The following is a 15,906-nucleotide window of genomic DNA, read 5'->3' as shown; positions in this document are numbered from 1 at the left end:
TGGAGCAAGGATTAAGTTTCTGAGTAGCTCTTAGGGGAAGGGTTAGAGGCATTTTTTATAACAAGCAGGAACAAAAGTGCAGTACTTGATCTTCAGTCTTACTACAGATTGTCACCTAAACTAAGAGTCGGAACACAAGTTTTAGACCAGGCTCTGCTGCTAATCCACATGGGACACTAGCTAGGTAACTTCTCTTACCTGGACCTTGCTTACCTCACCTATAAACCAAGAAGTTACATTAGAAGATCCTCAAGGTAACTTCTACCTCCTGTGCTGTAGTAAACTGATGCTCCAATAGTAAACTGATGGCTATAGTGTTGTTGGCTACTCTTTTCACCATGCCCATTTGTGTATATTACTTCATTTTATCTCAGAGCTAAGATATTTTTAAAAATTTCATTCTAACACTGTAACATAGGTCAGCTTTAAGCCCTCTAGGAGGCTGGTATTCTACCTAAGAATCAGCAATTTGACACTTAGAATCAGTGGCTTCATTTCTTAACTATTTTCGTATACGTTATGTTCATTTTACCCTTTAGATTACTTTCTAGAATGAAAAGCCTCTATCATATATGTTTTTGCTATCTTTCATAAATTTCTCACAGTGCCAGGCACACGGGACACTTTACAGTAAATTTTATTTTCTGAATTGAAGTTTTAATTGAAGACAGTAGGTCACAGTGTGTGCCTTTAGTATCATATGGACCTGGGCTCAAATCCCAGCTTTACTTTATTCTATTTGTGGTCCTATCCTGTTTCCTCATTTGTAAAATAGGTTTATGGATACTTTCTACATGGATAATAAAAGCACCTTAGCAGGGTGCCTAACATATAGTAGGTCCTTAGTAAATGTTCTTTTCCCCCCCATTCTTCATTCCTATTTATTTAGCATATGTTTTACAGAAATTTCAGTTAATGACAAATAGTCATCATACTACATCATTATTATTTATGAATTATCATCCAATGTATATTGAGATTTATAAGAAGAGTAAAAGTAGAGCACTCTGTATTTAGAGAAACTGAATTTTTCAAACTCCTGGTGTATTTTATTAGCTAGTTTTATGTCACTAAAATCATCTAGTCGCTTATTCAATTTTTGTTTATTCAGGGGGATTCAAGCACGTGAGAAATGAATGTACTACTTCCTGTTCTGGCAACATGAACTGAGTTAACACAGAACTTCCTTCTCCTACAAATATATAGAAATGCTGGATAAAATATGATCCAGCCCAATTTAAATACTTAGCTAGACTTGAAAGAGAGAGAAAAAGAGAGAGAAAGAGAAAAAAAGAAGATAAGAAAGAAAGAAAAGAAAATTCCTAGGTACGAGAAAAAAAGAGGAGGCATAATCAGAGCATTAAGTGGGCAAGCTGACACTCTAGTTGCCCAGAGGGACATTGGAAACAGATGTAGGCTTTAATAGCTAGAAGCTGGGGTTTTAATCTCACACTTGGACAGAGGTGTGGCCTTGAGTCAAGAGAGGTGGGAACTAGCATAACTGTCCACCTGGTCAAGAAGGCCACAAAGAAGCTTGTCATTTTTCAGAGCTATATTTGAGAGGAAAAGAAAAAAAAAAAGTCTCTTATAAAAAATCAAAACTCTAAACCTCTACCAGGCATGGCTATAAAGTCTCACACAACCTATTTGGTACAGGAATCCTAATCCAAGGAATTAACTTGAAAAAAATGGCTCTGGAACAATGGAACCCTCAATTGCCTGGTAGAAACTAATTCAAAAGCTCTCTATAGGAACCGTTACACAATCCTGGGTGCCTAGAATTCCTATGGAGTATGATGGAGATGCAGCTCTAGCTAAAGATAAACTCACAGTCAAAAATTAGAAAACATATAGAGAAATGACCACTCTAGGGAGAGAGAGAAGACATAACAGAAGGCAGAAGGATCCCCAAGAATAATCTAAAAGATACAACACAATAAGTGTGTTTTAAATAATTAATTTTTAAAGGAATAAAGATCATAATAAAAGCCTAAAGCTGTCAAAAAAGAATGAGTGAATTTGAAAAAGAACCAAATAGAATATCTAGAAATGAAAAATATAACTATTAAAATCAGTGACTCAGTTTATATATTAAAAACTGATTAGATACAACTAAACAGAGAATTAGTGAACTGAAATGTAGAGCTAAGGACGTTACTTAGTATACTGGTGAGAAATACAAACATGAAAAATGAATGCGCCAAGATCATTCATAGTTGGTCACACTATAAATAGAAGTAGTTTATACTAATATGATATACCCAGTTAGGAAATAGAAGAGTTGACCAGATTTTTACACAGTTGGATTTGTGCAACAGATGTCATTGCATTTGGCTATGTGTACCATGTAAACGTGTTTGGATTACAGTTTCCATGCAGTCCAGGGGGAAACTCAGCAGGCTTAATCCTGGTATCTCAGATGTCTATAACAAAAGAACGGCAGACCTCACAGCTTTTCTTAAGCTGTTTGCTTGTTCATTTTGGCTAGAAATAAAAACAGGAGGAGAAGAAAGACATCCTTAAACTAGGCAATTAAAAATCTCAGAAGACCAAGAACTAGAGAAGCCATTGTGAAATGATTACCACAGTCAAGCTAATTAACATTTTCATCACCTTACATAGTTACAGTTTGTGTGTGTGTGTGTGTGTGTGTGTATGTGTGTGGTGAGAACACAAGATCAACTCTCTTGGCAAATTTCAAGTATACGATATAGTATTATTAACTATACTCACCGTGCTATGCATTAGATCTCCAGAACTTATTCATCCCAAATAATTGAACCTTTGTACCCTTTTACCAATATCTGCCCATTTTCTCCAACCCCCATCCCCTGGCAACCACCATTCTACTCTCTGCTTTTATAAGTTCAACTTTTTTTAGATTCCACACAAAAGTGAGATCATGTGTTACGTGTCTTTCTGTGTCTGGCTTATTTTATTTAGCATTATGTCCTCCAGTTTCATCTATGTTTTTGCAAATGGCAAAAAAGATTTCCTTCTTTTTTAAGGGTTAATAGTATTCCATTGTATGTATATACCACATTTTTTTTCTCTATTTGGCCTTCAGCAGACACATAGATTGTTTTCATATCTTGGCTGTTATGAATAAAGCTGCAATGAACATGAAGCTGCAGATAGCCATGCCTTCTTTTTCATATTCCCATGAGATTTTGATAGAAGAGAGGTACTTCTCTATTTGTTTTCCATTCTATAAAAACTGCTAATTCTTTATTTTTGATATTTCATGTTATTTCTTCTAGAATGAATATCAGCCAATCATTTTATAATTACCTTTACTTGTTTCAGAACATTCCTATCTCTGAAATACTGGTCCTGGGATAGTTACAAAGATGAGAACAAATAACTACTCACCACTCCTACCCGACAACCAGCACCACCACTTGCCATGATGGTTGGAACCAAGACTACTACATCACAGACCTCAAAAACAATGGCAAATTAATTCAGTAAAATTCTATTAGATTCAATATCGTTAATTAAGATAACAGTTCTCCCCAAATTAATTTATACATTCCATGCCTAGCTGACTTTCGGAATTGACAAACTGCTTTAAAATTTATATGGAAAGGCAAAGGAACAAGAAGAGTCAAAATAATCTTGAAAAACAAGAACAAAGTTAGAGGGCTTAACACTACCAGATTTCAAGACTTACTATAAACCTGCTGTAATCAAGACAGTGTAATATTGGCATAAAGAGAGACATAGATTAATGGAACAGAAGAGAGGTAATCCAGAAATAGACTCATACATGCATAGTCAATTAATTTTAAACAAAAGTGCCAAGGCAATTCAATAGGGAAAAGAAAGCCTTTTTCTTCCTTTCAACAAATGGTGCTATAACAATTGATATCTCTGTATTAAAAAATATATAACTTCATCCATTACTTTATACCATACACAAAAAATAACTTGAAATAAATCATATAGCTAAACAAAAGAGCTAAAATTTTATACTTTTAAAAGAAAACATTGGACAAAACTTTTGAACCCTTGGGGCAAGCAAAGATTTTTTGGGTAAGACAAAAAGTATGATCTATAAAATTAAAAATTGATAAAATGCTGTTTATCAAAACTTAACTTTTGCTCTTTGAAGGATACATTTAAGAAAATGGAAAGGTAAATCACAGACTGAGAGAAACCATTTTCAGACTATATATCTAACACAGGGCTTGTATCCAGAATATATTTTTAAAAACTCTTAAATCTCAGTAATAAGGAAAAAATGTCTTAATGGGCAAAAGATTTGCATAAACACTTCACAAAAGAAGATATATGAATGACCAAAAAGCACGTAAAAATGTTTAATATCACTTGTCATCAGAGAAATGGAGGTTGAAACCACATAAGATACCACTTCATACCCACTGGAATGGCAAAAGTTAAATGACAGTGCCAAATATAATTGCTAATGTGGAGTGACTCAAACTCTCCTACATTGCTGGTAGGAATGATGCAACCAAAGTGGTGCAGCCACTTTGGTAAGCATTATGACAGTATCTCGTAAAATTAAACAGACACTTATCATATAACCTAGCAATCCCACTCCTAGGTATTTACCCGAGAGAAATGAAAATATATGTCCACGAACAGACTTGTATGTGAATGTTCACAGAAGCATTATTTATAGTAGCCAAAAACTGGAAACAACTCAAAAGTCTACCAACTGGTGAAAGAATAAACAAATTAGAGTGTATCTATAGTATGGAATACTCTGAGTTATAGAAAAGAACACCCAACAACATGGATGAGTCTCAAAAATATTTGCTAAGTGGAAAAAGTCAGACATAAAGGACTACATAATGTATGATTCCATTTGTATGAGTTTCTAGTAAGGATAAAACTATGGCGACAGAAAGCAGATCAGTGGTGCCTGGGGCCAGGGAAAGAAGTGAGGAATGGATTGTAAGGGAACACTAAGGTACTTTTTAGGGGTATGGCACTGTTCTGTATCTTGATTGCAGTGGAGGTTACATACTATATACAATACCAAAAGTCATCAAATTGTACACTCAAAATTAGTGAATTTTACTATACATAAATTATATCTCAGTATAGCCATTTAAAAAAATTCTGTCACTACCATTCAGTTTCCAAGATAAGGTGAATATTTTTTCTAAGTTATTAGGAGACCTTTTAATGTTATAAGCAACTTAGCTATAGAACTTCCTTACTTTATTTTGCCTATCCTTGACTTTTTTAATTGATTTTTAAGGTTTCTTTGTGGCACAACTTTTTTAAAATTTTCTGCTTCCTACACTTTCGTAAAAAGTGAATCAAGTGGCTGATCCTTGCTAAAGGGGACCATATTTAAGGAGATGCGTGTTAAACACTAAAGTCAGCTGAATGTGTTCTGAAGGTTGTAAGCTTGACTTACCTGTGACATGAGATGACCAAATTCATCTATATCAGCCTTTCCATTTATTTAAAAATTCTCACCACAAATAAAAGTTTTCAGTCATTTGTAGCTGAACATCTAAGTAAAGAACTTGTCCTTGCTCTTTTGCATTTAAGTGTTAAAACATTAAACAGTTCTAGGGATACTCATGAGAATTTTTCTAAGGATTTTATGAAATTCTGCCATAGGGAAGTGGCAGAAAAGAAATATTATTGACTCCCTAAATGTGATGGATGCATCCAGATGCATGGCAAATACTGTCTATAACTGTGATCCTGGGGGGCCAGATTGACCCGCTACCTTCTTGTTTTCCTCTTCTCCAGTTTCATTATTACTTCATTCATTTATTTGACTATTTATTGAGCTTCTAACATGTGCCAAACATTGTTCTAAGTCCCAGGGGAATATGACTTGTCCTCAAGGGATTTAATGTCTAGTGAGGGTTAAAGAAGAGAAAGCAAGAAATTACCACCAAGTGTGATGAGCACTAAAGGGTGCTCTGGAAGCTCAAAGGAAGTACATCCAAACCAGATTTCAGGCATGGAATCAGAAAAGGCTCCCAGAGGGAAATGCCAGCCGAGTTGAGACCTAAAAAAATGAGCAGGAATTAAGCAAGGAAAGTTAATTGGGGAATGGAGAGATGGAGTGTTTTTGGTATACCTGAAAGAAGGAACAGCATGTACAAAGGCTAGAGGTCAAGAGAGCAGGGTGAGTTCAAAAAGTAATAGTTATAAGGCAAATGAAAGCACTTCAAGGTGGATCCTGGGAAGGAGTTGTGAGAGATGAGCCTGGAAAGGAAAGCATTAGCTGCCTCATACAGGGACTCCTAAGTCACGTTAAGGTGCTTAGTCTTTATCCCAGGATGATGTAAAGCCAATTACTATAGGATAAAAAGAGAGGTATTCAAAGATGTAATTCAATAGAAAAACGTGAAAGTAATTTTTAAAAACCCATTATAAGAAATCACTTTATATATACCAATTATTAACATCCTCTCTTCACTAGTGGTTATTAAGCATATATGCCTAAAATATTATTTCTGCATGTAACACTTGCTTTTTCATTATTGCACTCTGTTTTTAATATTTATAGCTGTCAGTCTTGAAAGCCGAGCTGGACATACTTTTAATGATTCCATATAAAATTGTTTATAAAATTGATTATTCCTTTCAAGTTACATCAAAATAATGATATTAGGTAAACATAAAAAGACTACTTGTTTCTTAGTTCACACATTTTTTTTAACTAGAAAATCTCTTGAACAAAATGGCTGATTGTTAATACATTGCACATTAATAACATTCTTCAAACTAGATAACAAAGAGGCAAGCAACAAACTAAGGCTTGAGTAGAAAGATTACTAGCATTCTTGATTACATCTGGCTCGTCTTGGTTTGCCAGTCAAAGATGAGAAAAGATAGGTTGTTTTTTTTTGTCACAAATTTTCATTAATATATATACGTGTAAGGTATTGTAATGTTAATACTTTTTTTTTTTTGAGGCAAAACTGTGATTTATGAACCCAGATGTTAACTAATCTTCACATGGAATTATTGCAGGATCAAATCCATAGATTTGTTTTCTAATTTCTAATTTAGTAAAAATTATTTTTGTCTGCTCTGGTAACTATCCTAACTGACTTATTTGTTAGATATGTTTATTTTTTATGATGCCATCAAATTGAAGTTGTTTGTTGTTGTTTTAAGTAGGGAGCAAAAGTGGCAGGTAATTGGAAAATCAACCAATACTGAAAGATTATATCTTGTAAGGCAGGAGAATAATGTAAAATGGTTTTGCTAAATTTTAGGAAAATCTTAATTATTTTCAAAGTGAGATAGGTGATTTTATATTCAAATGAGTACAAATGAGAACTACAATAGTATAGTATATAATAAAGATGTTTATAAAATTGGTTGATAAATTAACATCAATCCCTTTCTAATCTAGGAAATAGTTGTGGAGCTGGTGGAGTTTATTGGTTTGATTTTTAAGTTAAATGGAGGAAAACCAATCCCAGGTTCTGACCTCCTCTTCAGTGACATGAACATAGACATTAATATGAATCCACAGAGCCTTTTTACTATTTATTCTAAGAATATTCTATATTCTTCAGAGGAAGAGTCTGCTCCAGATGGTGCTGTTGCAGAATACAGACGAGAAAAGCAAAAGTATGAAGCTTTGAGGAAGCAGCAGCCGAAGAAGGGAACTTCCCGTGAAGACCAGGTAACTTCATAAACCAAAATCCCTAAGTAATTCATTACCTTTTAATTGTCTTCAAGTGTTGCTAATGGAGACTGATTTGATTATATATCAGGGGAAGCACTACCTCTTAAAAATGAAAACAGATATATTTACATAGGGTGGGGTGACAAGGATCTTGGCCATTCATCCAAAGGTCCAGATGATGGAGTTCTTTCTAGATATTTTAGGCAAAAAGCCTAAAACTTTCAGGTTTCAACATTGTACTCCCATATCAAGCACAGGAACCTTGTAAAGCCACATATTATCAGATACTCAGGTAGAACCTTTGTCTAAGTGAATTTTATGGAATGGAGAAGTGATGGTTATAAATGATGGGGAGGTCTTGTCCAGCCCAGCATCTCACATGCTGACTAGCTAGCTCAGCTTGACATTGTACACTGCCTATAAATAAGGCATTTGATCCACTAGTTGACTTCTACTGTAAATAATATTATAAAACTCTGCTTATTGCAAGTAATTCCTGAATCTTAAAGTAATAATATGAGAAGATTGTCAGAAATCAAGAATAAAAAGAAATAAGAAGCTAGCTCAACAATTTAGGAGTCAGCTATACACATGCAGCACTTGGCATTCGATAAACCTAATCTCTTCAGCAGCCCTTCGTGTTGAAAAGCTAGGTGGCAGACCAAAATCATTTATTTTTGGTGCTGCCTATATATATATATATATATGAGAGCATGCCATTTTAGGCATATAAAAAGACAGGCAAAATAAAAGTAAATTAAAAAGCCCAAGCCTGTTCAGATAAATTAATCTAATCAGGAGTTATGTTATAAATGACACCTAATTACTGGTAAGGAAGGATCATGCATCAGTACTTAGCATGAAAATAATCATAGGAAAGTTCAACAAGAAGTCAAGTATAGGAAATTGTAATTACAGAGAACTAATTTATGTGCAATTTTCAAAAGAAATAGCACATCAAATGAAATTAAGAAAAAGTACGTTATTAACTTGCTTTCAAGGAGTCACCAAGTCCTGTGAATAGCAACTGTAGTGAAGATACTACCAGAGATGCTAGGGATCACTCTTATTCTTGCATTCCTCTTTATTCCCTCCTAGCAAATAATTATTGAGAACCTACCATGTACTAATCACTGTATTTGGTGGTGAACAAATACAGTGAACAAGGTGGACACATCTCTGTCCTCTCTGAGCTATCAGGGAAAAGAGGCAGTTAAATGAGTAGTACCAATAAAAGTGGATAAGCACTATGACAGGTTAGGTACAGGAAATTGTGTAAAAGTATGGCAGTAGGACCTGACATGGCCTAAGAATCTGCGAAGGTCTCCCTGAGAAAATGATTTGTCAGCTGAGCTTTGAAGGCTGAATAGGAGATATGTGGCTAGACAAAAGGGATAGTACATGAGAAGTCTTTGACCTCTTTACAAAGAACTAAAAGATGTTAAGTATGAACTGGAACATAAACTTAAGAGAATGAGAGATGAGGCTAGAGAGGTAAGCAGGAGCCAGTTCATGCGATGTATTTTTTGAGCCATGTTAAGGAGTTTAGATTTACCTTAAGGGCAGTGGGAGCCATTGAAGGGAGGAGGTGATCTGATCTCATTTGCAGTTTGGGAAGATCCCTCCAGCCTGGGTGCAGTATGGAGAGTAGACTGGACCCAGGGCAGGACTGGAGGCACAGAGGCCATTTAACAGACTTTTAAGTGTAGATACGCATGCACAAAGTCTGCTGAGGCAGGGCGCCTTCAAAACAGCTTCTCCATGCTGGGAAGGCTCGCACTGTGCTGATGTAAGTGGTTGGCCATTCATTCCTTCAAGCGAAAGCCAGAAAACTAATTCCCCTGTAGATGCCACACAAAAATGCCTCTATGCAGATCCTATCTTCTTCAGCCTATATTGTCACCACCCCATTATTTTTGTGATGTTTGCTTTTCTGCCTAGTGTCCTCTCTTGCCTTTAGAATGCAGCTAGAGAAAGTCCAATCATGCATATAGGAGAAGCTAAGAAAGGCCAGGAGGATGTTTTTTTGTTTATCACAGTCCCCCTTCTTTGACCAAATGCCAGCAGTACATTAATTGGCTCCAAAAACAGACTGCCTTGCCACTTTTAACTCAAGGAAAAAGAACAAAGTCTAGCATAATTTGCTAGGAGCTTTGAAAATTTCATTCCAGTAAGAAGTCTCCTTTGTTTTCATTTTTCTTTATGTCTTCAGAAAAGACAATTTCAAGTATGCGCAAGTCCACCGTTAAAAATCGATAGGATTTACTTTTAAGCAGTAGATGGATAAAGAGATATGCGTATGGAGATATATATATGTAGAGAGATATTAATAATATACATATATAAATATATAATATTATGTATAGTATTAATATAATAATATAATATATTGTAATATTAATTATATTTATATTGTAATGTTAATTAACTGCATTAATATTATAATATAATATATTAACATTAATATATATTGATAATAATATAGATACAGATTAATGATATTATAAATGTAAATTTATATTTATTATACATAAATTATAAATATACATTAGTTATATATATTAATACTGTATTTTATATATATAATATGATATAGATATATAAGCACATACACACACACAAAAACATGTAAAAAACCTTGAAGGCTGTATACCAAAATGTCCACAATGGTTATTCTGAGTGGTGGAATAATAGATATTTTTGTTTTGCCTCTCTTTATTTTCTAATATTTCTACAATAACGTTTTTTTCTTATTATAAAGCAAATACAATAAAAGTTTGTTATCAAAAGGATTTTGTTAATGAATAAAAAATAAGGTTTAAAAACAAGGGATGCTTTCTTTATCTAACATTGTTTGAAGAGCTTAGTCCCATAATTACTACTCTAGAAACAGATAAAATATCTAAACCCTAACACACCAGGCAGCCCTCAGAATCCTGTGAGGATATTCTGTCGGAATTTATAGTTTTTTCCCAAAACCCATCTCATTCAGCAGCTATGTAATGTGTATATTTTCAGCTGTTGTCCATGTGGGCATTAAATTTTGCAGAAACATATAAGGCACTTCTCTGTCATTTTTTAGCAATAGCTGCCTTTGTTCCTTGTAAGTATTTTGGCACCACCTGTCTTTATTGAGCTGAGGTTCTAGACCACCAAAACCTACTTAATTTTTTCATAAACTGTGGTCTTAATGATATTTCCTAGGTAAATTCTGGAGCTTTGCAATTTATTGTGACTTCTTACTATACCTGTTATTCACCTATTGAACTATCACACATCTTTTTCCTTATGAAATGTGAATATTTTAGTACTAAATTCATTGTATCAGTATCTTAATTACACACTTGATTTTTTAGACAGGTAGTGCTTTATCCCATTTCACAATTATGTACTTTTTAAAACTGTAGAATAAAAAAAAATTTTTTCTAACTTCTGTTCTCTGCTGAAATTCTAGAGTAGATCATTAAGGTATAGCCAGGGGACAATGTGATTACAAACTTGTAGACACTTGTTGTTTCTTCTTACCCACAAAAGGTGTGGGAGCCAAACAAAAATCAGGAGAATGGTCCCTTTTTAAAAAATACATACTCAACATGATATTTGTATCTTACTTCTTTCATTTAACAATAGAATGTAATGCTTTATGTATATAATTTTTAATAATAGTGTAATAGCATATTCACTGCTTTTTACCAAATTTATCTAGTTTCTTATTGATAGAAATTTAATATATTTCCATTTTTCTACTGGTATGAATATTGCTGCAAAGCACATCTTTTGCGTAAGCCATTTTCTGTGTTTCAGATTATTTTTCTACATGTATTCCCAAGATTGGAATTATGGAATCAAAGGGAGTGATCACCATAAAGTTTCTGATACATATAAACAACTTTTTAAAGATATCACTCCAGTTTACCCATCTTCTAACAGTTGATGTGTTTATTCATTTCACCTTGCCCAACATTGATAGTATTACATTTTTGGAAATTTGTTCAATGAAAAATACTATTCATCGTTGGTTTTTTGTTTTTGATTTTAACATATCTTAATGAAGTACCTCCTTTTCTTGTGGACATTAAAAACTTAGCTATTAATAAGCATGATTTTAAAGTTTAAGCATCTTCTATATAAGCAAATTTACGTTCCCCAAATCAGAAAATGGTCACATATCTCTGAGGGAAATTGTCAGTGCAAATGCAAACAGGGCAATGTCAGGGTTTGTGAATATCAATCACTGTTGTAGCTTGCAAGCAGTTTTGTTATTTTCCTTCAAAATTAAAAATTTATCTAAGTGTTTTATATCCTGCTTGAATATTTTCTTTCCTAATAAATTTGTGTCTCTTCTAAAATTAAATTTATCCTTACCAGAAAACTTGGCAATCTAATTGTCATTTCAGACCCTTGCACTGCTGAACCAGTTTAAATCCAAACTCACTCAAGCAATTGCGGAAACTCCTGAAAACGACGTGTCTGAAACAGAAGTAGAAGATGATGAAGGATGGTAAGGGCTTTGATTTCTTTATATTAGCCATGAACAAATAGGCTTAGAGCAGAGGGACTATGAGGACATTTCCACTACTTCGTCCTTTTTTTTTTTTTCAGACTTTACCTTCAATCATACCCTCATCGTTACAGGGCCTCAGCACCCTTTCACTGCATTTCATGTCAGTAAGCATTTATTGAGTGTTGGGCGTGCTCCCAGTATTTTGCTAGCCTGTGGAAAACACACAAGAAATATATGACACTATCCCAGCCCCAAATAACTTGCTAATATTGTGGAAAAGATAAGATTCGCATTAAACAGCTAGAAAACAGCCTTAAAATATTCTAAATCATTAATTTTTTACACTTTCCCACAAACATTTTAGAACTCACTAATCTATTTCATAATCCTGCTAAGGTCCTCTTCAAATTTATGACCTACAGGATCCTAGCAATACATACATAGTTAACTTATTTTTATCTTTGGATATTTTTCAGCTTTTTAGGACACTGATAAGAAATAAAGGAATTAATGACTTGTACAGTCCTGTTCTTAGCACTTGAGCCTATACTGGCAAAAAAAAAAAAAGAGTAAGAACTGTGCTTTCCCTTATCACACTCCTCTGTCCTCCAGTTGACTTCATGGAGTCTATTAGACCTCCCCACACCTAACTGCCTCCACCTCCCACTACACCCTGGCTCAGGCACATGGCTGCAAGCAAGCCAGCGGGTCACCCCCTACACATGACTCACCCTCTGGAGCCTCTGAACTGTCACATGTGCCATTACCCTAACCCAGAATCATAGCCTCATTCCTCTCTGCCAAACAGCGTCTCTCCCCTGTTTCAAAACTCTGTTCCACACTCCCAGCCTCCAGGAAACCAGTCAGCAAGATTTGTTGAGCACTCACAAATCTAGAGGGTGGAGGAAAGAGGGCTGGGAGACACATTAAAAAAGACATAAAAACACTTATTAAGAAAACATTTAAGCAAGTAAGACTCTGCAACTATATATAAATTTAATCAAAAGGACTGAGGGCATGATGATTTCAATGGAATGAATCCCACTAGCCTAGGACCCTGAAAGCACTTGTCTATTTCTCAGTATATAGTTTCTGCATGATCTGGGTTATGATGCCAATTTTTTGTAAAACTCTAGGTCTCTTTTAATAGGTTTTTATTACTTATCTATATTTGTTTATACTTAAATTCATAGTTGCTTAAAGGCAGAAGCCGGCTCCTCCCGTAGCCTTGTGCCAAAAGTGAAGGCTCAGTGAGTGTTGATTGACCCATAGAGATAAATGCACATTGCATAGAAGAACTTTCTGTTTTTTATGACTGGACAGGTTTAGTTTTATTTTGGATTCCTTGAATGTCTCAAAATATCTTTCAAATGTTTTGGGTTCAGCCACCACACAAAAAAATGTTTTGCCAAGTCCTCTTCCCCTTATTTTTGAATCCATATGCCTTTTTTAAGGAAATATGATCCATGTGTTTCTGATTCATTTACACTTAACTCATCAAGATGGTGTTTGTAAAAGTGATTTGATGCCCAATAAGTTTTTTTAACCTTTTTATAAGCCATTTAAGTCCTTTTTTATTGAACAGGAAAGTCACCAACAAATTTAAACCCAGAAGTTTCATTTGAAACTCATAACCCACAGGATTCAAATTTACTTTCAACTTGGCAAGACCATTTAACTTCCCCAGGTTCTTCCTAGTCCCTTGGTTCAATATTCTCTCATTTTGAATTCTTCATTAGCTTCAGATATCAATTAGAGTTTTTAAAAGTGTCATTATTATTTTTGATATGATTTCACAGCACAATCAATATTCTACCATCCTCATTAGAAAGTTAAATAAATGGAAAAATTTCACCAGATGGGGGAAAAAAATCACTGGTCAATGACGTTGGCCAGTTCTCCATCTGGGGAACAAAAATAAGTGGTAAAGGAAGGGAAAATAAGTTAAAGGAACCATTACCAAGTCTTCAAGTGTTACATTTCTGTTTTCAATTGCCGTCTCCTAAACAGAAAGTCAGAAATGTACACTATGTACCTACACATTTTTTGTATTTGTTTTATCTAATATCTAATAAAATACCTTTAGTGTTCAAGGCACCATAAGGAATCATATAGAATACATGGAGCCCTTATATAATGCCTTTTTATTGCAATATAGACTACTGAAATTTTGTAACCTGATGAGCAACAACGTCATGTCTGTTCATAAATAAACCAGTTTAGCTTTATCAAGTGCCTGGTGATATAGATCATCTCTCATAAAATATATTTCACTCAGAAAAGAAGTCTTGTATTCAAAATGATTTATAGCAAATATTATGAGTGCATGGCATGTGCATGTGTGTTATGCATAAATTACATGGTTCCCAGACTATTTTGTAGGTCACGGTTGCTGCTTTTCTAAGAAGTGAAAGTCAGCCAATGCTGTACTACACTGTCAGGGTCTGTTATCTGAGGTAAAATGATTGCTTCTAAGACATTTTTATGTGTCCGCATGAGTGACCACACATTGAGGGATCATTTTCATTTTCTGTCAAGATAGAAACCATTACCAATTTGTTATGTTTTCTTTTACTTGGCAAACTCTTCTTCTCGCATTTTTGGCTGAGCTGCTGTATTGGCATGGTATACAACAGACATTTGGGTACCAATCAGCAGCATTCTAGTTTTTATGCAAAAAAAAAAAAAAGAGGGGGAGCAGAGAAAGAAAAGAAATAAGATTCTATTGTAAACACTGTATATGGTGTTTGATAATTATTCCCAGATTTCCAACAAGGCATTTAAGGAAGTGTTATTAGTAAACCTAAGCTATGCATAATAGAAATTTTTCACTCAAAATTATTAGGATTCTTCCTTTGTTGGGCTACATATTGCCAATATTTGGTGGCAGTGATGTGCACCATATTCTAGTGTCACAGCTAAAGTAGCCTCTCTGCCACTACTTTCTTTGTCCCAGAGCATCACACTCTTATAGCTATAGAATCCTTCTTCAAGCATGGATTTTTTAAAACCGATTAAATACCTGGCAGGAATCATCAGCCAAAGGATTCGTATGACCATGTGGATGAAGTCCATATGCCATTTTCGATTTGGTTAGATAAAGCTTGGTTAGCTCCCAAAAAAGTTTTGAGAGAGCTGTGTCTGACAAGGCAGGGGAGAGACGTAAAAAAAGAAAGCCACCTGCTCCTTACACAAAAAAAATCGGCATTCCAAGGAGAGGAAAGAAATTAAATCTATGAGGGTAGACTGCGATCTTGTGAACACTAACTATTCACAACTATGTTCCATTGAAAATTCTTTACAGATTGTTAAATCTAAGGTTAACTTAAAACTTCACAACAAATATACATGATAAAATAATAATCAATATAAATGTCTATCTGCCTTTCTCCCTCTTTCTCTTCCTCTCTCTCTCTCCCCTCCACCACTTTCCCATAGGACATACAGTATTCGGTTTTATAAGAATAGGAAAACACTAACAACTGCATGGTTGCCTCAAGTAAATATTTTAATGATCATTTTTATTATATAAGGAAAAGATGTTCACTGTAGAAAACCAGAGTACAGACCCCTCAAAAGAAGTAAATAAATAAAATAAAATAAATAAATCACCTGTAATCCCAAACTCAACAGCAAATACTATTAATTTATACATGTATACCCTTCCAGATATTTTTACGCATGTACATAATTTAACCGGAAATAAGATCATGTAATACTCAGTTTTATAACTTGTTTTTTTCCCTTAGCAATATATAGT

At 34.4% G+C, this 15,906-nt stretch overlaps 1 protein-coding gene across 3 annotated transcripts in view; it reads left to right on the top strand.

Annotated features, from left to right (window-relative positions):
* CWC27 (CWC27 spliceosome associated cyclophilin) overlaps positions 1-15,906 on the top strand; it is a 220,084-nt gene that overhangs the window by 169,072 nt on the left and 35,106 nt on the right. For all 3 annotated transcript variants that reach the window (XM_058563996.1, XM_058563995.1, XM_058563997.1), the window contains exons 12-13: positions 7,530-7,639; positions 12,040-12,143. In XM_058563996.1, coding sequence (XP_058419979.1) covers positions 7,530-7,639; positions 12,040-12,143 — 214 coding nt within the window. The remainder of the gene's footprint in view (positions 1-7,529; positions 7,640-12,039; positions 12,144-15,906) is intronic.

The sequence above is a fragment of the Diceros bicornis genome, chromosome 20, assembly GCF_020826845.1.
Source record: "Diceros bicornis minor isolate mBicDic1 chromosome 20, mDicBic1.mat.cur, whole genome shotgun sequence".
In the NCBI taxonomy this organism is placed as follows: domain Eukaryota; kingdom Metazoa; phylum Chordata; class Mammalia; order Perissodactyla; family Rhinocerotidae; genus Diceros; species Diceros bicornis.
The sequence above is the reverse complement of the archived record's forward strand: the minus strand, read 5'-3'. Positions and strand labels throughout refer to the sequence as shown.